A 25765-nucleotide genomic window follows, 5' to 3' on the forward strand; every position below is an offset into this window, starting at 1 on the left:
TAAACCATGTGATTTAGTTAACCACCAGATTTGTGACTGCTAAATTGCTTTACATCAGGTCCACAGAGTTTTGAAAATGTGTTCTAGCTTTAAATATGTAGAAGGAAGGTTCAACCTTGTGGAACATTTTAAACTGTAGATACACTTTAATGTGGACAGTGACGTGTACTTACATGTATAGCCTCCTATCCTTGTCCAATGATGCTCTTTCAGACACGTCTTTAAACTTCCTGTGTATCACACGGATGCTCCTTTGGAGGAAGAGAGAGTCACACTTATTTATTTGTTAATGTGACCTCTGTTGAGCACAATTCAAGCATCAGCATCTTTTGTCGCATTCTCAACCTCAAGGTGTCCCAACAGGCAACCAAATGTGACATGTAACATCATGTAGGTGCAAAGTGCAGGTAGAATCAGGACTAGGCAGCCATTGAGCTCATGAGATAAAGAGGCAGGAAGTGTAGCGTGGCAGAAGAAGGAGGCATGAAGTACAGTCAAGACCAGGCAACCTCTGTATTACAAACCCTGGCCTTTAGGAGCGCGAAGGGCATTAGTCTAAGAAAAACCTTCAGATCTGCACTTATTTTTATTACAAAATAAATACTGCCTCAGATGTTTGATTAGGCTGCATTGCAGGTTCAGGCAGTTGTCTGGCTTACCCGCTCACCGCCCCACTTTTCTTGCAATTGCAGCTTTCAGTGTTCTCAGGACCTTGTCTTAATGTGGGGAGTGGCACAGTACAACACAATCATTGTGAAATACTGTAGGGTTGCCTGGCGCAGCTGCAATACATCTAAGTACAGTGGTCAGAACTCTGTCGACTTGATGGACTGCAGCAAGAGAGAGAACTGGTACAGGCCATCCTTATTTTTTTTGCCAATGTGATTATTAATGGTGAAGTTAGCGTCTAGTGTGAATCCAAGTGGCTTTGCAGTCTGTGAAAGTTGGGGTTCAAAACGTCAAGGTTTATGTAATTGAGTCAGGTTTGTACTTTATTTTGTTTGTCTTTGGCAGTTAACAGGATTCCTTTCTTGGGAGTGGGAAAGTTGGGGGGAGAGCAGATATTCAATGGAAAAGGAGCAGGCTGGGTGAGAGTGGATAGTCTCTCACACTAGCAAGCATATTAGGTAGATTCTAGGGAGAGCATACATACTTTAGAAAAGGTAAATAGGTGGTAACCACGAGGACGAGTCATCAGGCTGGAGGGAGTGTAGACAGGTGAGATTTGGAGGCCTGAGGGAGAGTAAGTTTGCTGACGGAGAGCAGGCAGACTGTGGGGAGGTCAGGAGCCGCTTTCACTGAATGGGGCAGCAAAGAATGAGAGGTCACCCATATGTGAAGCATGGTTTGCGGCACTGTATTGGTATATAGAGGTAACTGTTAGAAATTGAGTTTCTAGTTGGCTAGGGTATGCACCTAAGCCAGGCAGAACCCACCACTCTGGCCAGGGCAAGTAAGTTGCACACCAAAGATAACTTGTGCCCACTTCCTGGTAGCTTGGTGCAGAGCAGTCAGGCTTATTCCCAGAGGCAATGTGTAAACCGTTTTCACAACACATGCACCAGTGACACAAAAAACACACAACAAAAGAAACTCCACAAAGGATTATCTATCAAATATGCTTCTTATATTGTAAATATACAGCTTAGACTAAACATGCCATAAGTCATAAATACCTGGCAACTTATGTATGAGTCATAAGTAATTTGCATATTATATAGTTATTGTTATCCTGACAGTGCAGGTATCCCAAACAAGATATAACAAATCATCAGGGCATCAAGCAACAGAAAAACATGTAGACTACTGGATGTCACCATAAGAACATGGGCCCATAGACATACTTTCCTAGTTATAGAATGCAGAAGCTTTACGAGGAACACATGAATTACTATATGAACACCAGTACTGTTCAGAGGCAAGAAATCCAAATGGGCCCAGTAACCCCTGCACTCCTGCTGACAGGGACACTGCAGATTTCTAAGCCTGAGTAGAGCGAATGCATTGGGTATGAAACATGGGCCGCAGGGACGCCTGCACGTCTATTATGTGGGTTACGATAACTCCTCAGCTCTCTCTATGTGGCAAGCCCTGAAATGGAGGGAGACCTCAGTTGAAGACCCCTCCTGTAATGTCCCCAACACAGAACCAATGCCCCCCCCAAGGTATGTGCCAACACAGGAGGGTCCCGCATACTCAGAGAACATGAAGGCAGCTGCCTGTATGTATGTGGCACAGCTGGGAAAATACATTAATGCCTCTTTCATCAAAAAGTTGACGCCCGTGAAAGAGGGCACAGGGCAGCCATATCTCCCAGCTGGGGAAGCCTATGATCCCCACCCCCGTCATCACCAGAGGGATGCAGCTGCACCCATTGGGTCCAATTGCCCTTGGTGATAGGGCTGGGGCACTAATCCTGTGCGTGCCTCCAAAAGTGGTGGGGAGGAGAGTTACTTCCTCGAAACTCTGGAGCAGCACTCTCTGTCTCCTGGCAGTGCAGCAGTGCTCTCCTCTTTTGGCTGCACATGGTCCAGGAGGCACTGACCAGCTGCAGGGGAAAGGTGTTCACCATGCACTCTATGGGATCATAGAGTTGGCAAAGTGCTCTCCACGCTTCATAGGACAATAGCGTGCTCCTCACTCCCTAGGAGAAATAAAGGAAGCGCTCCTCACACGTTAAGAGGAAGGAAGCGCTCACCACGGGTTAGGGTGATAGGCACTGATAAATGAAGTGCTCTCCATGCACTGGTTAAAGAAGGCAGGAGCACAAGCAGCGCTCAGCACATGCTGGGCACCTGGAAAAAGCACTTGGGGGAATCCAGGCAGAATTGGGCAGGCAGAAAAGCACAATAAAACCACCAGTCTAATGGCGATCTCTCCTGGCAGTACCAATCTGCCTTGGTAGAACGTAGTCAGGGAGCAGCTGGCAGCAGGGCAACTTTCATAAAAACAATCCAGTCATTCTTTGAGCGATCTAGAAAATAACAGGCAGGAGGGCAACAGCAAAAGAACAGTCAGATGAGTCCTTTGTGCAGTGTAGCAGTCCTTATGACAGCGGTTCAGACCCAGTTAAAAAAGTGCTCTAAAACATGAGGTGAGAGCCCCTGTACTTAGACTCAAAAATGTCTTTAGTGTAAGGGGTGACTTCAAAGAAACTATTGCAAGTGTAACACTGTTCCTTCACACCCAGACCAGTCACCAAACACCAATAGGGGCTAAATCAGTCTTTGTGTGAAGTCAGGACACAACCTATTGAAATGTAAGGCATGAACAATCTCTCCCTCTCCCAGCCCAGGAAGACTATCAGTGCGCAGATGGATGCAGGTGCCTCTCCTGCCACACCCAGCCCTTCCTGTGTTGTGGCTGACTGTAAAGTATGCACAAAGTGTAACTGTCAATCTGTCCTAAATGCGAATTGGAGTTAGGCTGTAAAACTCTAGAGTTAGAATCACAGAGAAGTGACCACTTTCTAAATGCATCATACCATATCAGCCATCCCTTTGGATTCAAGGATAGCATGGCAGGAAGAGGGTAGAGCGTGCAGGCTAAGAGGACAGTGGGGAGAATAAGTAGCCAGAGAAGGAACAGGCAGCCTGGGAGAGCAGACAGACTGGGTAAGAGTAGGAAGGATGGGTTGAGAGCATGCAGGGTGATGGTAGGCTGATAGACATACACACCACATACTCAGCATGGACTATCAAGGAGGCATTCCAGTGGTAAAAGAGTACAACATTCCAGTGAGTCCCTGCCTGCATGACTTTGCACAATCATCTGAAGGTGGGTGGCCTTGCAAACTCTGCACCAACTGAAAAACAGTAAAAAGACTCTACTGCAGCTACGGATGTCAAAAAAAGCAGACAGGCTCAGTAAGCAAACATTGGGCGGACTTACTGGGGAACAGGGTGGATGGGAGAAAAGCAGAGAGAATGAATAGACATGCTGGGGGAGGGAGAACAGGCAGGGAGGAGGAACCAGGCTGCCCTCTCTATTATGTCACAGGACACCACAGATTAATGCAACAGTCTACAGTTGGTTCCCACATTCATGACTATGCAAAATCACCTAAAGGTGATGGGCCCTAAAAAGTCCCTGCCCTACATATTAAGATGCGGAAGACCAGAAGGGCAGCCAGTCTTGGGAAGGTGAGGATAGGCTTAAGGTACAACAAGAAGAGTGGGAGAAAAGCAGAGATAATGAGCACTCTCTCTAATGTTACAAGATACCACAGGAGGTCACAGAGAATAGGGATAGTGTTCTGCAATGCAGCAAAGCAACAGGAAATTGGCCACTGCCAATAGATGGCAATCAAAAGACGGGGCAGGAAAGAGGACACAACGAGGCCCAGCCAGAGAAAAATAAGCATTCTCAGGGGCCAGTTGGTTTCTAACCTGTTGTAGCTGCAACACAGATATCAAAGGAACCACTGAGAAGTTTCCCAGTAACCCTGCTTTGAGCCAATTCCATAGTGCAAGCTCAATTAAACAAAGAGATGCACCACTAATTCACTTCCTGTTAGACCTGACACTTTTGAGTGGTAGTCCCTAAACCTTTAGCTTTCACCCATCCTAGTTTGCTAAATTTGTTTTTATTTTTTTGTTGGCTTTAGAACTCTGTGCACTTTACCACAGCTTACAAATGTTAACAGGCTTGTACCCTCTTCTTAAAACATTGTAAAATTCACCTGCACCTAATTGTCACCTTCACTTTACTGGTAAGTCCCTAGTAAATGGTTCCACATATACCCAGGACCTGTACATTAAATGCTACTAGTGGGCCTGAGGCACGCATTATGCCACCCACTAGAGTAGCACTTTGAAACATGTCTCAAGCCTGCCTCTGCAGCGTGCAATACAATTTTAAACTGCAGTTTTGACTTGGTAAAATAAACCTTTTGCCAGGCCTAAACCTTCCTTTTACACCACTAGGGTAGGCCCTAACTGCTCCTAGCACAGGATACATGGTATTTACACATTAGGGCATGGGTACTTACATTTGATTTATTACGGTAGTGAAACACTCAAAGTCATCTTTCATTGTGGTATGGCCTTCCTCTCCCATTAACTAGCACTGGGTTACCTTATTACATTTAATAACTGCTGCCTTTAGATTGGGTGTAGAAGGAGAAATGGTGTTTATTATCAAATAGATTGTGTAGGAAGTTGGCTCTGTATGCACTATTTCAAAGTAAGGAATAGTATGCACAGAGTCCAAGGGTTCCTATTAGAGGTAAGATAGTGGCAAAAAGAAATAATACTAATGCTCTATTTTGTGGTAGTGTGGTCGAGCAGTAGGCTTATCAAAGGAGTAGTGTTAAGCATTTGTTGTACATACACACAGGCAATAAATGAGGAACACACACTCGGAGACAATTCCAGGCCAATAGGTTTTTGTATAGAAAAATATATTTTCTTAGTTTATTTTAAGAACCACAGGTTCAAATTCTACATGTAATACTTTGCATGAAAGGTACTGCAGGTAAGTACTTTAGGAACTTTGAATAATCACAATAGCATATATACTTTTCAAATAAAACACATATAGCTATTTTAAAACTAGACAGTGCAATTTTCACAGTTCCTAGGGGAGGTAAGTAATTGTTAGTTCTTGCAGGTAAGTAAACCTCCTACGGGGTTCACGTTTGGGTCCAAGGTAGCCCACCGTTGGGGGTTCAGAGCAACCCCAAAGTTACCACACCAGCAGCTCAGGGCCGGTCAGGTGCAGAGTTCAAAGTGGTGCCCAAAACGCATAGGCTCAATGGAGAAGGGGGTGCCCCGGTTCCAGTCTGCCAGCAGGTAAGTACCCGCGTCTTCGGAGGGCAGACAAGGGTTTTTTTTTAGGGCACCGGGAGGGACACAAGTTAGCACAGAAAGTACACCCTCAGCAGCACGGGGGCGGCCGGTTGCAGTGTGCAAACACACGTCGGGTTTTCAATTGGAATCAATGGGAGACCAAGGGGTCTCTTCAGCGATGCAGTCAGGCAGGGGGGGGGGCTCCTCGGTGTAGCCACCACCTGGGCAAGGGAGAGGGCCTCCTGGGGGTCACTCCTGCACTGGAGTTCCGATCTTTTAGGTCCTGGGGGCTGCGGGTGCAGTCTTTTCCAGGCGTCGGGATCTGGGAGTCAGGCAGTCGCGGTCAGGGGGAGCCTCGGGATTCCCTCTGCAGGCGTCGCTGTGGGGGCTCAGGGGGGGGCAACTCTGGCTACTCACGGTCTCGTAGTCGCCGGGGAATCCTCCCTGAAGTGTTGTTTCTCCACAAGTCGAGCCGGGGGCGTCGGGTGCAGAGTAGCAAGTCTCACGCTTCCGGCGGGAAACGCAAGTTGTTTTGAAGTTGCTTCTTTGAAACAAAGTTGCAGTCTTGGGTGAACAGAGCTGCTGTCCTCGGGAGTTTCTTGGTCCTTCTAGAGCAGGGCAGTCCTCTGAGGATTCAGAGGTCGCTGGTCCTGGGGAAAGCGTCGCTGGAGCAGTGTCTTTAGAAGTGGGGAGACAGGCCGGTAGAGCTGGGGCCAAAGCAGTTGGTGTCTCCGTCTTCTCTGCAGGGTTTTTCAGCTTAGCAGTCCTATTCTTCTTAGGTTGCAGGAATCTGAGTTCCTAGTTTCAGGGGAGCCCCTAAATACAGAATGTAGGGGTGTGTTTAGGTCAGGGAGGGCAGTAGCCAATGGCTACTAGCCCTGAGGGTGGCTACACCCTCTTTGTGCCTCCTCCCAAGGGGAGGGGGTCACATTCCTATCCCTATTGGGGGGATCCTCCATCTGCAAGATGGAGGATTCCTAAAAGTCAGAGTCACTTCAGCTCAGGTTGCCTTAGATGCTGTCCTGACTGGCCAGTGACTCCTCCTTGTTTTTCTCATTATCTCCTCCGGCCTTGCCGCCAAAAGTGGGGCCGTGGCCGGAGGGGGCGGGCAACTCCACTAGCTGGAATGCCCTGTGGTGCTGTAACAAAGGGGGTGAGCCTTTGAGGCTCACCGCCAGGTGTTACAGCTCCTGCAAGGGGGAGGTGATAAGCATCTCCACCCAGTGCAGGCTTTGTACTAGCCACAGAGTGACAAAGGCACTCTCCCCATGTGGCCAGCAACATGTCTCGAGTGTGGCAGGCTGCTAGAACCAGTCAGCCTACACGGGTAGTTGGTTAAGGTTTCAGGGGGCATCTCTAAGGTGCCCTCTGCGGTGTATTTTACAATAAACTGTACACTGGCATCAGTGTGCATTTATTGTGCTGAGAAGTTTGATACCAAACTTCCCAGTGTTCAGTGTAGCCATTATGGTGCTGGGGAGTTCGTGTTTGACAGACTCCCAGACCATATACTCTTATGGCTACCCTGTACTTACAATGTCTAAGGTTTGGCTTAGACACTGTAGGGGCACAGTGCTCATGCACTGGTGCCCTCATCTATGGTATAGTGCACCCTGCCTTAGGGCTGTAAGGCCTGCTAGAGGGGTGACTTATCTATACTGCATAGGCAGTGTGAGGTTGGCATGGCACCCTGAGGGGAGTGCCATGTCGACTTACTCGTTTTGTCCTCACCAGCACACACAAGCGGCCAAGCAGTGTGTCTGTGCTGAGTGAGGGGTCCCCAGGGTGGCATAAGATATGCTGCAGCCCTTAGAGACCTTCCCTTGCATCAGCGCCCTTGGTACCAGGGATACCAGTTACAAGGGACTTACCTGGATGCCAGGGTGTGCCAATTGTGAAAACAAAAGTACAGGTTAGGGAAAGAACACTGGTGCTGGGGCCTGGTTAGCAGGCCTCAGCACACTTTCAAATCAAAACATAGCATCAGCAAAGGCAAAAAGTCAGGGGGTAACCATGCCAAGGAGGCATTTCCTTACAGATTGTAATTTAAAATCCTCTTTAATGGTAAAGTCAGATTTTCAATCACAATACTGAAAATGCTACTTTTAAAAAGGTGCCATTTTCTTGCCCCACCATTTGTGCCTTCTGCCAGCATATTCTATCACATAACTGTGAGTGGCTCTGTTTGTGATCCTCCAAGACAGTGACACAAATTAGACTAGTGTGGCCTGGATGAGCCATTGTGCCAGGATGACTGTGGTTGGAGCTGTGCCCTGACCCACATGTACTTCAAAGTGTTTTGCATCCTGCACACAGAAAGGAACCTGACTCCAGCCTTTTTGTCACCCCAGACAGTTGGGAGCCCTTACAGGGGAAGAAATTTCCAGAACCAGACGTGGAGGTAAGATAGGGAATCCCATGACACAAAAAGGCTGGCACCACGTATAAATATTGGACCCTCAGAGCTACTGTTCAAACACATCTGGACCATTGGAAGACTCAAACGAGGGACTGCACTGCTGTCCTGGTACTGGAAGGACTTTCCCTGCTGCCATGGTGCCAAAGGGCTAGCTGCCTGGCCTCCTTTGTGAGCTACAGGGACACAACAAGCTCCAGAGATGCTGCTACTTACCTGGCTGCTGCTGCTGTTCCCTGTTAGAGTGATTCCCAGCCCCCCAGTGCCGTCCCCCCAGGCCCTGGATCCTTAGTGTGTTACTAAAGTGGCATCCTCCTACCAAAACGAAAACATCGGAATTAGAAACGGTTTCAGCATACCTGCTCTGAGAACTGTCAGGAGACCTGGTGGATCTGCAAGTCGATCCAACAAAAGTGCACTGCTGGTGGGATTAGCTTTGCTGCAGCTCTTGCTATTGCTCGCACAACCATATACTTGTGGTTGGCGCTTTGATGTTTTTGTTGCTAAAGTTCACTAAAAACTTTAAAAATGTGCTGCATAAATACTTTACATGCCTCTAAGTTAAGCCTGACTACTTTTGTGCCAAGGTACCAGAGAGTTAAGCATAGGTTATTTTAATGATTTTTTGTTGTTTGCCCTGACAGAGACTGCACTTATTATTTGAGCAGGCTGGTAACGGGGAAAAGTGGCAGAGCGGGGGAAAATAAAACAAAAATTAAAAATAAAATAAAAATAAACTTACCTGAACCTCGCCGCCACTCTCCGTTGCACTGCAGGCCCCCAACCTGCCCTGCGACCAATCATGATGCTATTCAAAGCAGTGTTATGATTGGCTGGAGTGCCCTGGCTGGGTGCTCCAATGTAGACTGGGAGCCTGGGCTTGCTCTCACCAACCCAGCAATACAGTGCCAGGTTGGAGAGAGCCACAGACGTCCGGCCAAACATACATGAGCACTGAAGGGAGAGTTCTGTGCACTCCCCTCACTGCTCATCACCCCATAGCCCTGGCCCTCTAAAAATAAAACAATAACAAGCGCTTTATTATCGTTTTTTTTTTAAAGGTTTGCAGCTCCTTCTGCTGGTGGGGGGGGGGGGGGGCAACGACCCTCCACCATAGTGGAGGAGCCGCACCAAGGGGGTTTCTTGGGGGGTTCTTAACAAATAACCAAATTTCTTACACTTCCCATGCACTGCAGTGTTGGGTTATGTATTAGGGGGAAAAGAAACCCAGCACAGCAGAAGTTCTTCACAAAGGGTTATGTTTACAGAGCATGGCCTACCTCTTCCACAGTTCATGTTCAAAGCAGTGATGGTCAAGAAGTGACATTTGGACATTTCCCACTAGGATCATCACAACAGCCCTGAAAAAGATGAACAGCGTTACCTCCTGCATTAAGTAGCAGCCTGGTGTAGAAACACATGCACGCAATAAAACACATTTTATTTTCTAGAAAAACGGTTCCTTTCTGTGCATGTATCGAAAACGAACCACAAGAACAGAGATATAAGAAGCATGTACCCCGTTGCATCATCCTGAAGACAGGGAAGGACCGTTTACCAGGGCTCTAACCCTATAAACCATTATAATTAACAAGGACTTCTTCGGACACTGCCGCTGATGGGAACCAGTGTCTGAAATGAAGGAATTCGAAGTGTACATACAGTGGCATTTATAAGTGTAGATGAAGTGAGAACCAGTACATGCAAACAATGACACCAACACAAAGATCCCGATTTGTGCTACACAGAACTTATCAATGGGAAACATGTGTTCAGCTTGTAGTCGGTTATGTGGTAGTTGTCTTTATTAGGGTCAAGTGCGCAAGAGCTCTGGACCCTGTTGTAATCGTTCTGTGGGCTTTTAACCACAGTCATGTCACGTCCATCACTTTCGTTGGTTCGTGGGCTTGTCTTTTGAAATTGACTTGGTTTCCTTAGTGACAGGCATGCATACGTCATGCCTTTTCCGGTCTATAGCCCTCCTTCAGCGCTACTGAAAGCATACAAGGCTCCATGTTTTCCATATGATATCTGGACAATTTTTTCTTTTTATTTCGTATGCAGCGTGATCTCGCTGGGCAGTAATCGAGTACTAGACATTCACGCAGGGAGCCAATAACTCTTGCGCTCACGCTCATGGCGGCTGTGGCGCTTTGATTGACTTGCTTATGTCAATTGTTTTACTTTTAATTTTCAATTTATGTGGCAAGAAAAGTCCAGTTAGGAATTTACAATGCAAATAGCTTTAAGTCGAGCAAACGCGAGACCCCATTGCTTTGCAAATGCTTGTTTTACAGAGCATGGTAGAGTCAATAGAAGGTGAGTGATGCTCTTTTTGCCTTCCCTTTGCCTGTTTACATTGGAGCCCTGAAGTCACTCTTAGTTTTAGTTTTAAATTTTCAATTCTGATAAAAAAATGTGAGCTAGTGCAACACGTTGCATGTGTACGCAGGGCAGTTTTATTTTAATGGTTTTTCTTCTGAAAAATGCATGACTCACTGTTAGGTGTTATAGAATTTCCCATGTCGACCTGGAAAACAGACACTTTAGAATGGCAAATGAAAAAATAGAAATAAAGTGCACAGGAGTGTGAAAGAAACAAGCACGTGACCAGATAGCACATTAAAGCTGAAGGGCACTCATAAAATAAGCAAATAAAGTAAAAACAATTTAAAGATTTAAAAAAACAGGGTGAAGTGAGCATTTGGGAGGGGAGATGAAAAAGTAAAAAAGAGAGAGGTCAAGGGCCCTCAGAAAATGTAATGTTAGAAGAATAAATCAATTAAATATACAATACAATCATACAATCAGACATTAAATAAAGCTGCGATGCTCACAAGGGTGTATGGCCTGACCGCCGACAATGTGAGAGTGGAGCTCCCTGGGCACTGTGTCAATCTAGCCTCCTCGTCACCGCAGCGGCCTACAGGGCTGCACCCGGTGAAGCTCCTAGTTACACTCGGGTGGCAGCTGAGGGTCGGAGCATGGGGTTTTTCTCCGCCCGCCAACCCTGGGGATCGAGCACCGCCTGAGGATGGTGCACACATGGGCCTGCTGCTACTCGAGCTACAACCGAGCCGCCTGCCTTGGAATGCGGATGAGGCGAGGGAGCGGCAAGTGCCAGTGAGCTATGGCACCACCAGGTAGCTCTTTCCACAATGGAACTTCTGGTGGAAACGGGAGGATTGACTCCCCTGGATTTTGAACGCTATTACCTGGCAGCTCAGTAACAGTGGGTAGTTTGCTGGCCTTCAAGCTGCTCCCTTCAATAAACAAGCCTAAGAACAAATGTAATGCTGGTCTGTTACACTACTCACTATATCCCTCTATGTGTTTACCTTTTGTGTTCCACGTAGCTGCATCTTGTCTATTCCGAGTGTAGAGGATAACGGTAAAGCAGATTCTTTTTGCTATGGCTATTCCTCTGGTGGGTCTTCTGACCGCAGTGAGGCATTTAAAGTTACAAGATCTGTGTGCCTGGCACGCGTCTGGCCTCTCCATACTGGTAGATCCATTCCTCAATGGGAAGGTCATGGATTTCCCCACCTTAATGACTGAGCATGATCTCCCGCCCGGGCAATTTCTAATGTATGAATGCATTAAGCATTCTCTTTATGAACTATTTCATATACAGCACACATTACCATCTACACACAAAGTCTATGAAACACTCCATGTAGGAGGCACTTGAGGCAAGATTGTCATGTGACTCAACCTTTTTACAACAGATGGACTAATCTCGTAACTCATTGCCATGGCTTGGGAATGAGACCCAGCTCACTCTATGCAGCATTCTGACTGGGGAAAGATACTGGGTGCCCCACAGGGCTCGAGCCAAATATATGTACTTTAACATCCTTATTAGAGCTTATTTTATGCCATCCAGAATATATAGGATTTTTGCACATACTGTTGAGTACGACGGGCCTCTCCATACCAGGCGCGGCCCGTCATTTAGGGCAGAGGGGCTACGCCCCCCCTTTTGCCCCTCATGAAGAGTGTTTGTCAGGCTGAACAAAGGTCAGCCTGACAGACACTCTTCATTTTCAGCTCAGACAACCATGAGTGAGACATGGGCGATTTGCGCAGACTCCTGGCTGCCTGACCTGAATATTGCTGGGCTGAGGAAGTCACAGCTCCTATGGGCATGACCTCCTCGGCTCAGAAAAGGTGCCTCGAGGCCCTCCCCTGGGTGACGAAGAAAGCGTCACCCATTGACACTCGCCCTGGGCTCTTCAGGTTTAAGCCCTGAAGCGCCTAGGGCGAGTGTCAATCAGTGACACCTCGTCACAGAGGAGGGTGGGGTCAGCAGTCTCATTGACCCCATCGCACTTTGTGACGAGGCTGGGACTGCTGCCTTCCCTCGTTGGCTGACCCTAGGGAAGGCAGCAGTCCCAGCCCTCCTGGGACCTCAAGGCTGAAGGTAATTGTGTGTGTGTGTGTGTGTGATGTTTTAAAATGAATGTTTGGTGCCTGCGTGCATGTTTGAATGTTATGAGTGTTTATGGATGTGCGTGTGTGTGTGTCTGTGTGTGAAAGAATGAGTATGTGTGTGTGTGTGTGTGTGTGTGCTTCCCGCCCGCCCCCCTACCCCCCAAAGCTGCCGGCCGCCACTGTTCCATACCTAACACACCAGCATGGCTGGTTCTTGGCCTCTTTCCTTGTCTGCCCTGAAGAGACCGGTGAATAAGTTTATGGTCTTAGCCCTAATATTAGCTAAACGTGCCATCACTGTATGGAGGGAACACAATAGTTCACCTGCAGTAACTACTCAAGCTAATACGCTGATCACCTGGGGCCAGGCTGAGAACACATTTCTTCAAAGGGAAGAACAGGCAGGTCTATGGAAATATTGTATTTCACATGCATGGAACATGCTTCTCAAGCAGTACAAAGCATCACCAAAGACGATACCCACACACCCTTGAGTGCATCCATTGAGCACAGAATTTGCTGTCCATCTCTTTGAAACATGATTGCTGGGTTGCACTCATAGGCCCTTATTATAAGAAATTAGTCAGTGGATGGAGTCTCTAATAAATAGATGCCCAGTAAGCCTTTGGTAATTCCACTATCTCTCTCTAGAGGTGTGGTGGTCGAGAATACTATCTCATTACTGCTATATCTAGCACCAAGGGGTGAGGAGAGGATAATGTTGGGGTTTCTTTGTGTTACATGCTAAAAAGTAAAAAGTAAATGCCACAAGACTGCATCCTCATAGGTCTTTGATAGAGGGAAAATTGTAACTGGACTATGTAACATGGCTGTTTGATTATGTTACATTGATATGCCAATAATATTTGCATGTACACCAATACAAAAATGGTTAGAAAAAAGTTTCAAAGCTCAATGCTCAGAGAATTAAGATAAAGAAGAAAGTCACCCCATCATGAGCATGAGGCTGACCAATATCTCTCTCTATGTATTGTATTGCAAACACAAAATGTCTGCTACAACATTGCTAAAGCTGTCTGTAGGAAAGACCTAATAAAGGTGTTGTAAATGCTCCGGCAGCCTCAAAATGTATCACAGTGGAATTTGTAGCTTCTTAAAAAGTCCTTGTGGTATGCCCTTCTGTTGAAATCAGGTGCAGGCCACACAAAACAGGGTCCCGCTTTCTAGGGGTGGACCTCAAGACCGACCATGGTTGGAAGCCTAAATTGAGCAGCTTACTCATACTAACCAGAAGAAACTAATCATTACCATGCAATAGGATGCACTGAGTACTGGTGTATCAAGCAGTTCCGAATTCAGTTCATTGACCAGGTGTGATAGACTAACTAACCAAATGAACTGTACAACATGAAAGAGGAGAAAAACTTGGATTATATAAATAACACAAAGAAGATACCTTACTTTTCAGAGCCATACAGTTCCCAAGCTGTTCCAATGCTATTAGCAATCCCCTTTGCGGGGTCATCTGGCAGCAGTTCTGAAGCCTCCTTAGATTTTCCCAGTACAGTCAACACATACCTGGAAGATACAGAGTGATCGAGCATTCACTTTAAAATTCAAGAACAGATGTAGGTCACCATATGTTGCAATCACTATCCTACCATATAGTACATATATTTCACACTAGTTAAAGCTGAAGCACAATGTCATTTTATTTCCCAGAATCAGACATAAATAAATGGACACCTAATGTTGTGGTTCTGTCCCACACTGACACAAACAGTATGTGGATAAAATGACATCTACTCAGTCCCTCAAGGCAACAGTTTGTGGTGAACAGTATGTTTTGACAAGAGTAAATAGATCTTCAAACCATTTAGTTTGCAGTAGACATGGTGTGGAGAAATAGAAAAGCAATAAAATAAGAAACCAAGCACATCCAAGATGGTTTCTGAACTGCAAAAGGTGAGTGATTCCAAGTACTTTACACTAAGTAAGAAAATGTCATTAAATTTCAGTAAGATATATTATTTTAGAGAAACCTGGTGTAATTCTACCCATTGCAGGGAAGGTTGTATCAAAATCAGAAACAGTGGCAATGGAAGACAGTCTGAGTGGTGCTCTGAAGCTCAGGCAGACTTAGAATGTCTCGTACTACCAGTCACCAGCACCGCTTATTCCCAGCTCCAGCATCCCTATTTCAGCCTGTTCCCTCTCTTAACTGAATTACTACTCTTAAATCACCAACATGAATGCTATAGGTACAGTCTACTTTCTTAACCATGACCTTTGCCGATCATAACTACAACACCCCACCTACCTTCCCTTACCTAGGACCACATCTAATAATTGCTTAATTGCAACCTGAACTCCGCTGGTGCCAGTTCATTATCACCCCTCTGGCTATCATCCTCCTCTTTTTCTATTACTAACTGTTGGACTTGGCCATTTCTGCAGGGCCGTCCCCAAACTTTTTGCCTTCTCTGCTCCTGTTTTATGAATCATTTTTGTTGGTTTTCAAGACTGTGAATTTTACCACTGCTATCCAGTTCTAAACTGCTGTGCTCTCGCTTTAAAAAAAGGTTGAATTTTCTTACATTAAATTGGCATATTTAATTTACTTGTAAGTTCATAGTAAAGTGGTTCTATGTATATACCTAGGGCCTGTAAAATAAATGCTACTAGTATGTCTGCAGCACAGACTATGCCATCCACTTAAGTAGCCCTTTAAACATGTCTCCGGCCTGCCATTGACACCTGTGAGTGCAGCTTTAAACTGTAATTTCGACTTGGCAAATGAAACCACTTGCCATGCCCAAACCTTCCTTTTTAATACATATATGTCACCCCTTGGGTATGCCGTGAACAGCCCAGAGGGCAGGGTGCGGTGTATGTAAAAAGGTGGAGATGTACTTTAAAGTTATAAATGTCCAGGTAGTGAACATCTATTACATTTGTTTTTCACTAATGTAAGGCGACCCATAGGATAACATCAGAGTTATCCTATTACATTTAATAAGTGATAATTTCCAAACGTGAGCAGGAAATCAGTTTATGTTTGGTGTCTTTGGAATTGTAATGAAAAATTATCTCTCATGGTGAAGTTGAGTTTTAAATTACAATGTGAACAATGCCACTTTTCAAGCACTCACCCCCAGTCGCAGATCTGGGTTTAATCCATTGTTCTTTTGCTCACCATTCTACCCCAGTTTGGACCCAGTCACATGCAAATGAAACCCTATTCCCCATGGGAACAGTCCAGCCCAAACTGCCAGGCCAGGTCCTCTCTGGACTGGAAACAAGCATCATGGGACTGGTTTCAGGGCATCACCCTTCATCAGCCAGATTAGCTTGAATCAAGAGCAACAGTGAGCACAGGACCCATATCTGGACATACCCTTCCCACCTACAATGACTTTAGCAACACAAAATGATGATAGACGGAGTGCTGGAACTTTTCAAGCACTCGTCCCCAGTTACAGAACCTGGTTTAATCCATTGTTCTTTTGCTCACCATGCCACACCAGTTTTAACCCAGCCATATGCAAATCAGTCTTGACCCTATTCCCCATGGAAACAGTCCAGCCTGACCTGCCAAGCCAGGTCCCCCCCGGACCAGAAGCAAGCAACCTTTTATCAGCCAGCCTAGCTTTAATCCAGTAGCACATTGAGCAAGGAATCCACGTCTTGGCATACCCTTCCCACTTAGGGCCACTTTAGCAACACAAAAGGATGATCTGCGGAGTGCTGAAACTTTTAAAGCACTCACCCCCAGTCACAGATCTGTGTTAAATCCATTGTTCTTTTGCTCACCATGCCACCCCAGTTTAGACCCTGCAAAATGCAAATCAGTCTTGACCCTATTGCCATGAAACTGTCCAGCCTGAATTGCCAGGCAAGGTCCAGTTGCCTTTTTCCTGCCTTAATCTATTAGTGCCTGCAGCCTGTGCCTGTTTCTAGGTCGCATGGCTGGGTGTAGCTGACATTTGGGCTTTGGGTATTTCCTCTTCTACAACCGCACACAATAGAGAGATTAGGTGTGCCTGGGTGGGCCATCACTGGCAGTTGGGAGGGCAGAGATGGGCTCAGCCCCACTTGCACTTGAACAAGTTGTATCCTGCACACAAAGGGCTGCATATCCCCTTAGTAAGTCCCGAGCCAGGACAGGGAAAGTAGGATTCCTATGAACTTCAAAGGGAAACCACTAGAAACTTCTCCCACTTCAGAGAAGGCTCAGGTATAAATATTAGACTTCAGACGCCAACTCTTCAGTACACTTCTTCCTCCTGGCAGAGTAGCCACAGGTCCAGGACTGCTGTGCTGCTGAAAGGACCATTCTACTGGACTACTGCTCCGGAGGACTCTTGCACTACTGTGCTGCCTGCAGCCCTCTTGCCTGGGAGAGAAGGACTTGGACTTGCATCTGTTGAACCCAAGACCCCAGAGTGACTCAAAGAGCTAGTTGGCTGGCCTCCTGATTAAAGCCTTAGGAACAGAAGGCTCCAACATCCTTGAACCCAGCACCTGGTCATTGCCATCTGGGAGTCCTACCCTGCCACGTGGTGCCACCCTGGTCCTGGACCCTTGGAAGTGGGCTAGAGGTGCTCTGCCAGCCCATCTATAGATCCAGCAGAGCAGAAGCATCTCCTCTGCTGCATGGCATAAACCTGAGTGGCAAGCATCGCCTCTGCTGAGAGATTTCTCTCAGCACAAGAACTCCACATCGACCTTGCATCCCACATCGAAATCAGCACTGTGCGAAGGTTCACCAGCAGAAGCCCTTGCCTGGCAAATCTCTTGTTGACTACAGCCTCAGCCATGCAGCTCTTCGTAACTACGCATCACCTCAACTGCTATAGTCATCCTAAATGCTGGAATTCACATTGCAAGCCCTCAGTAATTGAATCCTTAATGATGATGCAGAACCTCGAATCACAGCTCCACAGCTCCTTGTAACCTAAGCAACTCCTTGACTGCACCACACATCCTCAATGTGGGACTTCACAAAGCTCCGAAGCCAGGACTTAAGATAGCTGGGTCTCGATCATGGTCCACCCGAACTTGTGACTTTTTCCCAGCCCATCATGACCAGGTAGTCACAGTTGACGCTTTTTACTTCTGGGCTCTATATTCACTGAAATCTTTGAACTTTCATTTCTTTTGTTCTACTGATTGGCTTTTTGCTGTTTTTGGTATTTTTTCATTTATTAATATGTGTTCTATTTTACTAAATTGGTGTGGAATTTACTCATGTTGTCTTTGCGTTTTATAACTGCTTAAAGTGCTGTATAAATACCTTACACTTTGCCTTTAAGTTAAGCCTGACTGCTCTGTGCCAAGGTGCCAGATGGTTGAGCACAAGTTAATTTGGGGTTTGCTTGTGCCTGCACCCTGACAAGGATTGTAGTTCCTGTTTGATGAGGATTTCACTCCCTCAGCCAGTAGCCCAGTTTCTTACACTAACCCCATGTTACCTATTCACCATATGGGTACTGCAGAATAAAACATTTGGTCGCATGTACAGGCACCATAGATACATTTGACGGCTTGCAAGTCACAACTCATGGAGAAAAACTGTATTTTGAAAGGTGAGTCCAAAGATTTGTTTGGAGATATTTCACCATTTTACAGGAACACAGACGGTTTGGGGAAAGAAGTAGTGGTAAGTAACATTTTGAAGGTTTGAGGTAAAGAGATGCAAGATTACAGTGTTCATGAGGCAATCATTGAGCAGGGAATCTGCATAGTCAGTCTTTGCTATAGATGCGCTTGTGTTTGGGAGTATGTAAATAACACTTCAACTGAATTCAAGTTTTGACGGAGTGTAACATTGGAAGAAAGTGAGTGACAACTCAGTCTTCCACCTCATTTGAAAAACCTATGCAAAACTTCCAACTACTTAACACACCTCTTCTGACTCCACCAACCTAACAGCATTCTGTACTCCAATAGTGACCGCAAAGTGATAATTCCACGATAACTCCTGTCCAGATTTGGTGGCAGATCAATTAAAGTGGCAGGACTCGAACAACCGCCACAAGGACTGAAGAATGAGCAACAACCTCACCTCTCTTTAATGTAACCTCAAATAGTTACCACCATGATGTGGCCGCCACAATCAGAAAAGTGCAAATCTGAGTAGCATGTGATTATGGGGTGCTCAGTTGCCCTGAGATTTGAATGTTTAATAAGTCACTCTTCCTCCTTTGTTTTTTACTTTAGTGGATTTGCACCACATTGTTATTTATTTCTTGGTGCACAGGTCCCACCCGGGACACCCACAGCCTTTTTATATATTTCTTTAAAGGCTGCAAGGCAAACCTACCCCTGCCCTACCAAGCACTGTAGTTGCTTCTGCCTTTTTCTTGTTCATGCTCCATCCCATACAGGGACAACACTGTTCCCTCTCTCCCACACCGGCGTGGATGCAGGTTGCTGTTACCAGGGTTCTGGCCTCCCCTGAAGTAGGATAAGGAGAGCAGTGGCACTCAGACTGCTTGGGAGAATGGGATCCCAGTGGCGGACATACCTGCATTGGGGCCTGAAGAGATGGCATCCCTGAGGCCCAAAAAGCCTCTGGTGAGGGGGCTCGTGCACATCCAGTCCCAATTCAAGGCCAATATATGATTTTTGCTGACCCATGCAGGCTTGGAACTGCCCGGGAGTTTTAAGATATAGGGCCCAGACCTATGTGCTCACTTGTCTGTTTTTCTGCATGGGAGTCAGCTTTCTGAGGCAGGCTTCTATGGCCCAGTAGGGCCACTTTTCATCACTTTTGGCTCATTGTATTTCCTGGTGGCCTGGTAGTGACTTCTTAGACATTCCAAGACATCATCGAGTAGAGTTGCTCCTTGCAGAGCTTGCCAATACTCCTGAGCACCATTTATCTCTAGATATTTCTACTGCAGAGACAAAAATTGACCATGTCATGTAGTCAGGCCCATGGGCGCCAAGAATATATGAAGTTCAGACAGGCAACTGTGTTGACTCAATCTAAATGCTGAGACCTTGATTCTCAAAGGTTAGAAATGTCAGAATGCACTTTATGATATGTTGTCTGTTTTATAATATTTACATTCTGTGCTTTCGCTCTCACAATTATATTATTTCTGTACTTCTTTTGTTATCCTGCACTACAATTGGCTGGAAAAAGCCTTTAAACATAACAATGTGGATTCCTTGTTTATGTGTGCACTGTTGGTGATGGCTGCAAGAATACACAACAGTAAATAAAATACCTGATAGTCACTGACAGGTTCTTATGTGCCCAATTCACGTTATCCCCAGGTAAGTCAATAAACTGAGAGCTATGGGTAGGCCAGAGGTTGCAAATGCAAGATACTCCACATCTTTAATGTCACCATACAGCAGGGTATGTAATAAAAGAAAAACATGTGATTGCCGTGGCTCGAACCATGGGCCAGATGTATGAAAGGGTTTTACCCATTCTGTGTCTATGGGAAAATGCTTTAGAACATATGGCCCCATATGTGAAAGATCAATCCTTACTTGTACACATCAGTGGCCTTTGACGTCATGCCTCCAAAACCTACACAAATAGTATTGATTTCGATTTGATTCAGTGCCATGGTGCCATCCGCCTCACTTTGTAACATGTAGTCAGAGCGATTGATCCCTAGAGAAACAGTCTGAAAGAAGAGAAACACAAATCATTACCACCATCATGGGGCCACCACAAGCAAAAACATGCACATTTGAATAGCAGATCTCCAGTGTAACACACAGTTGTCACAGAATGTAAACCACTCCTAGGCTTGGGCTTCAGTTATGTTTTTTAATCAAAGACACGCACACATACACAAACCCCCACACACACACACACATATGTATATATGTATATATATATATATGTAAGATAGCCTGTGGAATAACACATAAATTGTTAGTATCTGTGTCTAAGCATAAATTGACAGGTTTGAGCACTGGTAGCTCCACTCAACCTTTCACTTTGCTGAGGATGATATGACGAGTAAGATTATCTCTGCTGACGTATATGAGCATGAATAGGGAAACTAGAAATGGCTTGGTCAATATGATTGGAGGGGTTGAGCTTCAGATTTCCCAACAATCACACTGGAACATCTTGTTAAAATGCATTATTTGAGAAGCAGCACATGAAGAGAGGAGTGTGGAATGTTAGGAGTATATAAAACGCAATACTTTTTCAAACTATTCAACATTTTTTAGGCTGTCCTAAACATACCGGAGAGAGAGTGTGTGTGTTTGTTAGTGTGGGCATGTAAAAACTCACAGGTGAATTCCGACTGACACTTTCCATTACCCGACTGAAAACACTCCTACCCAACTATTTAGTACAGAATATTTTTTTAGGGGGTGGAACTCCCCAAACATACCCCCTGGAGCTACATAAGATGTTAACATTGACAAATGGGGACACTGTATTCAAAATAGATGCAAATGTGAGAACTCACTACACAGAAGCATACCAATGGTCAGGCCGATGGGGGCTAGCAAAGAGGCGAGGGTGAATTTTAGTAGCTTTACTTGGTTACACTATGATGCTGAATTCAGATGCCAGGAAGGGGAGGTAAGTCTATAATTTGTGGACAGAAACAAATAGGATTTTCTGGTTACAATGGATGGAGTCGGCTAGACCACTGTCAGATAGAAACAGTGATGGTGGTTGTCTGATCCCAGCTTTTGTTACATCTTTTCAGAGCTGCCCCAACTGTGGTTTAGTAGGACACAGTTTAAACCAGGGCCACGCGTGGGGAGCATGTGTTGGGTATTTGCATTGGCTCTTGAAGGATGCAGCCTTGCAAATTTGGGCATGAATGCTTGAATGTTTTAGCAATTCAAAGAAGGCACAATGAGAACATCCTTCAAGCAAGAAATATTTTAAGGATCTGAGGATTTCTCCCTCAGGCATTGTCCCTAAGAAATCATCGATCAAGTCTTGGGGAATTTTCAAATCTGAAAAAAGAACAGCATCAGATGTTTCATGTTTGAATTATAGAGCCTTCACTGAAGTCAGATGACATCAAGCAAGTCTTAAAAAAACTTCAAAAATGAGCCTTTTCAAATCAAATTTCACTCTCACAAATGGGTTTCACTTAAGAAAAATATAGGAGTCTGTGTTTGCACTTATTGGATTTTATAGTCCTACAAATGGCAATATATTGTAAAGTGTTTGCTTCAATTGGAAAACGTGGTACAAAAAAATGGAATTTCAGATAACTAATGTTTATTTTTAGATTGGCACTTGTGCCATTGAACTACGTGCTTTTTTTAAATACAGTTAATGGACAGGACCTATTAGTGATTGATAGAGATGCAGGGCTGAGTAAAGAGAACCACGGTTCCCCACACAGGATAACCCCTTTAAATAAACACTTACAATCTGTAAATGAAAGTAATGTATTACAAAAAGCAAAAAAGGGGATAAAAGCTCTGCTTTGAGCTACCTCACTGCTGATCATACTAAAAAGATGGATCCTGGAAGATAAAGAAGTTAACCTGTTAATAAGGAGATAAACAGTGACAACATCAAAATAGTCTGGTAAACTCGAGCAGCGAACCTCTGGTTTGCTATTATTCTCTAGTTCCATCTCACCTGAACTATTCCTTCTTTCAGCACTTGCTTGTAGATTTTAAAAAGCTGAGCAATGAAATCATTCACTTTAACGGCACTGAAAGATAAAAAGCACATTAATATTATTATATATTTGCATCGTACCTCTTTAAAAGATATCTAGTTTTTTTAATTGTCTTTTATAAACAGTAGAATGGTTAACAATAAGTCGTTCTAACAGTGCACAAATATATGTACCAAGAGAAAAAGTGGCATCACATGTGCATGAAGCAAGAAATGGGTAGCTTCACAGTCAGTAAAATAAAGTATACACCACTGTTAGAATAGGGGTCTTTGAATGGCAGTCAGATTACCCCCTGTCCAAGCAAGGACCCTCATTCTAGTCAGGGTAAAAGAGAATCACCCTTAGCTAACCCCTGCTTACCCCCTTGGTAGCTTGGCACGAGCAGTAGGTCTTGACTTCCGAATGCTAGTTGTAAAGTATTTGTACCAACACACACAGTAACTTAATGAAAAGACTACAAAATGACAACACAGGTTTAGAAAAATAGGAAATATTTATCTAAACAAAACAAGACCAAAATGACAAAGATCAACAATACACAAGTCAAGTTATCAATTAAGAAGAAAAAAATAGTCTTTATGTAGTTTAAAACACAAACTAACACTGTTAGCATGAAAATGTACCTTGGGTGTGTCAAAAATAACCCCGCACAGGCGAGTGTGCGTCAAAATGGGTTTTGCGATGCGTCGATTTCACTCACGAGTGAGACCTTGCATCGTTTCTCCTTTTGTCGGGTTTGGACGCGTCGTTTCTTGTCTCCGCAGGAGAGCGATGCGTCGATCCAGTCAGCACTCTCAGGTCCGGGCAGGTCTTGCGTTGTTTTTACATGCCCAGCCGTGTTTGCGTCGGGAATCCAGCCGCACGATGATCAGAAAACCACACAGCGCGGGTTGCGATCTCCCACCCTCCGTTAGCGATGCTGCGCGTCGTTTCTCCACTCCGTGCGTAGATTCTTCAGTCGCGTTTCCAGCGAGTGGCGAATTTCACCGCAGAGTCAGTGGCACGTCTTTTCTTCAGCCGCAGATCGGAGTCGGTCGATCTTTTCCCCACACGGCGCTCTGTGCATGGAATTCCTCCTCTTTGGCTGCCAGCTTCTCCTTTCAGGGTCCCAGGAACTGGATGGCACCACTTGGCAGAGTATGAGTCTCACCAGAGACTTCAGGTGCTGGCAGAGAGAAGTCTTTGCTATCCCTGAGACTTCAAACAGGAGGCAAGCTCTAAATCAAGCCCTTGGAGAGTTCTTCTCAAGATGGAAGGCACACAAAGTCCAGTCTTTGCCCTCTTACTCTGGCAGAAGCAGCAACTGCAGGATAGCTCCACAAAGCACAGTCACAGGCAGGGCAGCTCTTCTTCCACAGCTCTTCAGCTCTTCTCCAGGCAGAGGTTCCTCTTGGTTTCCAGAAGTGTTCTAAAGTCTGTGGTTTTGGTTGCCCTTCTTAAACCCAATTTCTCCTTTGAAGTAGTCCTATTTCAAAGCAAAGTCTCTCTTGAATGTGAAATCCTGCCTTGCCCAGGCCAGGCCCCAGACACTCACCAGGGGGTTGGAGACTGCATTGTGTGAGGGCAGGCACACCCCTTTCAGGTGTGAGTGACCACTCCTCCCCTCCCTCCCAGCACAGACGGCTCATCAGGAAATGCAGACTACACCCCAGCTCCCTTTGTGTCAGTGTCTAGTATGAGATTCAACCAGCCAAACTGTCAAACTGACCCAGACAGGGAATCCACAAACAGGCAGTCACAGAAATGGTATAAGGAAGAAAATGCTCACTTTCTAAAAGTGGCATTTTCAAACACACAATCTCAAAACAAACTTTACTAAAATATGCATTTGTAAATTGTGAGCTCAGAGTCCCCAAACTCCATATGTCCATCCACTCCCAAAGGGTATCTACACTTTAATCATATTTAAAGGTAGCCCCCATGTTAACCTATTAGAGGGACAGGCCTTACAACAGTGAAAAACGAATTTAGTAATATTGCACTGTTAGGACATATAAAACGCATTACTATATGTCCTACCTTAACCATACACTGCACCCTGCCCTTGGGGCTACCTTGGGCCTACCTTAGGGGCGTCTTATATGTAAGAAAAGGGAAGGTTTAGGCCTGGCAAGTGGGTACACTTGGCAAGTCAAATTTACAGTTAAAACTGCACACACATACATTGCAGTGACAGGTCTGAGACATGATTACAGAGCTACTTATGTGGGTGACTCAACCAGTGCTGGCGGCCCACTAGTAGCATTTGATTTACAGGCCCTGGGCACCGCTAGTCCACTGTACTAGGGACTTACTAATAAATCAAATATGCCAATCATGGATAAGCCAATTACATACACATTTTGTAAAGGAGCACTTGCACTTTAACATTGGTTAGCAGTGGTAAAGTGCCCAGAGTAACAAAAACAGCAAAATCAGTCCAGCACACATCAACAACCTGGGAAACAGAGGCAAAAAGTTAAGGGAGACCACGCCAAGGATGAAAAGTCTAACAACCACCATAGGATGAAAATATAGAATATCAAGCCTGCATGTTTTATAATATTACAGAGAGGGTAAGAGATTTTCAACACTACAGCCGTGCACCTGGGGTGACATGAGTTCTGGTGGGAAGAACAAATCCTGTCCATTTCTGACCCCTGACCTGCTGGAGTGACCCCTGACCTGCTTTAAGGCCAGGAGCTCGCTCCACACACTGCGCATCTCCAACTAGCTGTGCCTGTGCTCCTCACCCCGCCCTCACTACTGCCGCGAGTTCGAGGCCTCCAGTGGGTTCTGTGAGTATTGTGTGTTTGGTAATGTATCTGTCTCTGTTTTTTTCTGCGTGCCATCTGTGCCATTTGTTCTCTGGTTGTGCCATTTCTATGCTTTTGTGCCCTTTTTTCTCTGTTGTGCCTTTATCGGCACCTTTCTCGAGCATTTCCTGTCTGTTTTCGACTTTCAACTGCTCCTTCCCACCACTGCGTCCCTGCGGGCCTGCCCCCCTCAAACCCCCCCAGATGCTCCCATTCGCTCCTCCCTCCCAGCTGCTCCTCCGTCCCACCTCCCCTTCTTAATGGTGGCCGCTGCGCAGCCATGCTGCCGGTGCGCCAAAGGCGTGCCAAAGGCAAGCCCGTCTGCGCCCGTCTGAGCCTGGATTGCACCCAGGGCAAGACCCCTGGCCCGCGCTCTTCCCACGCCACCCGTCGCCACTACAGTGGCAACGAACTCCATGCTCTTAATCCAGGCCGCTGCATCGCCTGCGTCCAAGCCACCCCGAGGCACACCCACGGACCCTTCTCCTGTCGGTCCTGCAACTTTGCTTGCCCCCAAGCCACCAAACACCATGCCAGAACCACACACAGCCACCTCAGCGGCATCCTTCTCAACACCCGCTCCATCCACAAGCACGCCGTCGAACTCTGGGACCTTCTCACCTCATCATCCCCGGACATTGCCTTCCTCACTGAAACCTGGAAGAACCCCTCCTCGGACCCAGACATTGCCATAGCCATCCCCGAAGATTACAAGATCACCCGCAGAGACCA

The 25765-nt window shown here is 45.8% G+C and overlaps 1 protein-coding gene across 1 annotated transcript in view; it reads right to left on the reverse strand.

Moving 5' to 3' along the window:
- Positions 1-25765, reverse strand: part of LOC138278806 (glutathione synthetase-like) — a 184578-nt gene that overhangs the window by 103666 nt on the left and 55147 nt on the right. The window contains exons 3-7 of the mRNA XM_069219322.1: positions 22196-22271; positions 20110-20249; positions 14062-14178; positions 9486-9566; positions 174-251 (exon numbers count right to left, since the gene is read on the reverse strand). Of these exons, the coding sequence (XP_069075423.1) occupies positions 174-251; positions 9486-9566; positions 14062-14178; positions 20110-20249; positions 22196-22271 (492 nt within the window). The remainder of the gene's footprint in view (positions 1-173; positions 252-9485; positions 9567-14061; positions 14179-20109; positions 20250-22195; positions 22272-25765) is intronic.

The sequence above is a fragment of the Pleurodeles waltl genome, chromosome 2_2 (assembly GCF_031143425.1).
Source record: "Pleurodeles waltl isolate 20211129_DDA chromosome 2_2, aPleWal1.hap1.20221129, whole genome shotgun sequence".
In the NCBI taxonomy this organism is placed as follows: Eukaryota; Metazoa; Chordata; class Amphibia; order Caudata; family Salamandridae; genus Pleurodeles; species Pleurodeles waltl.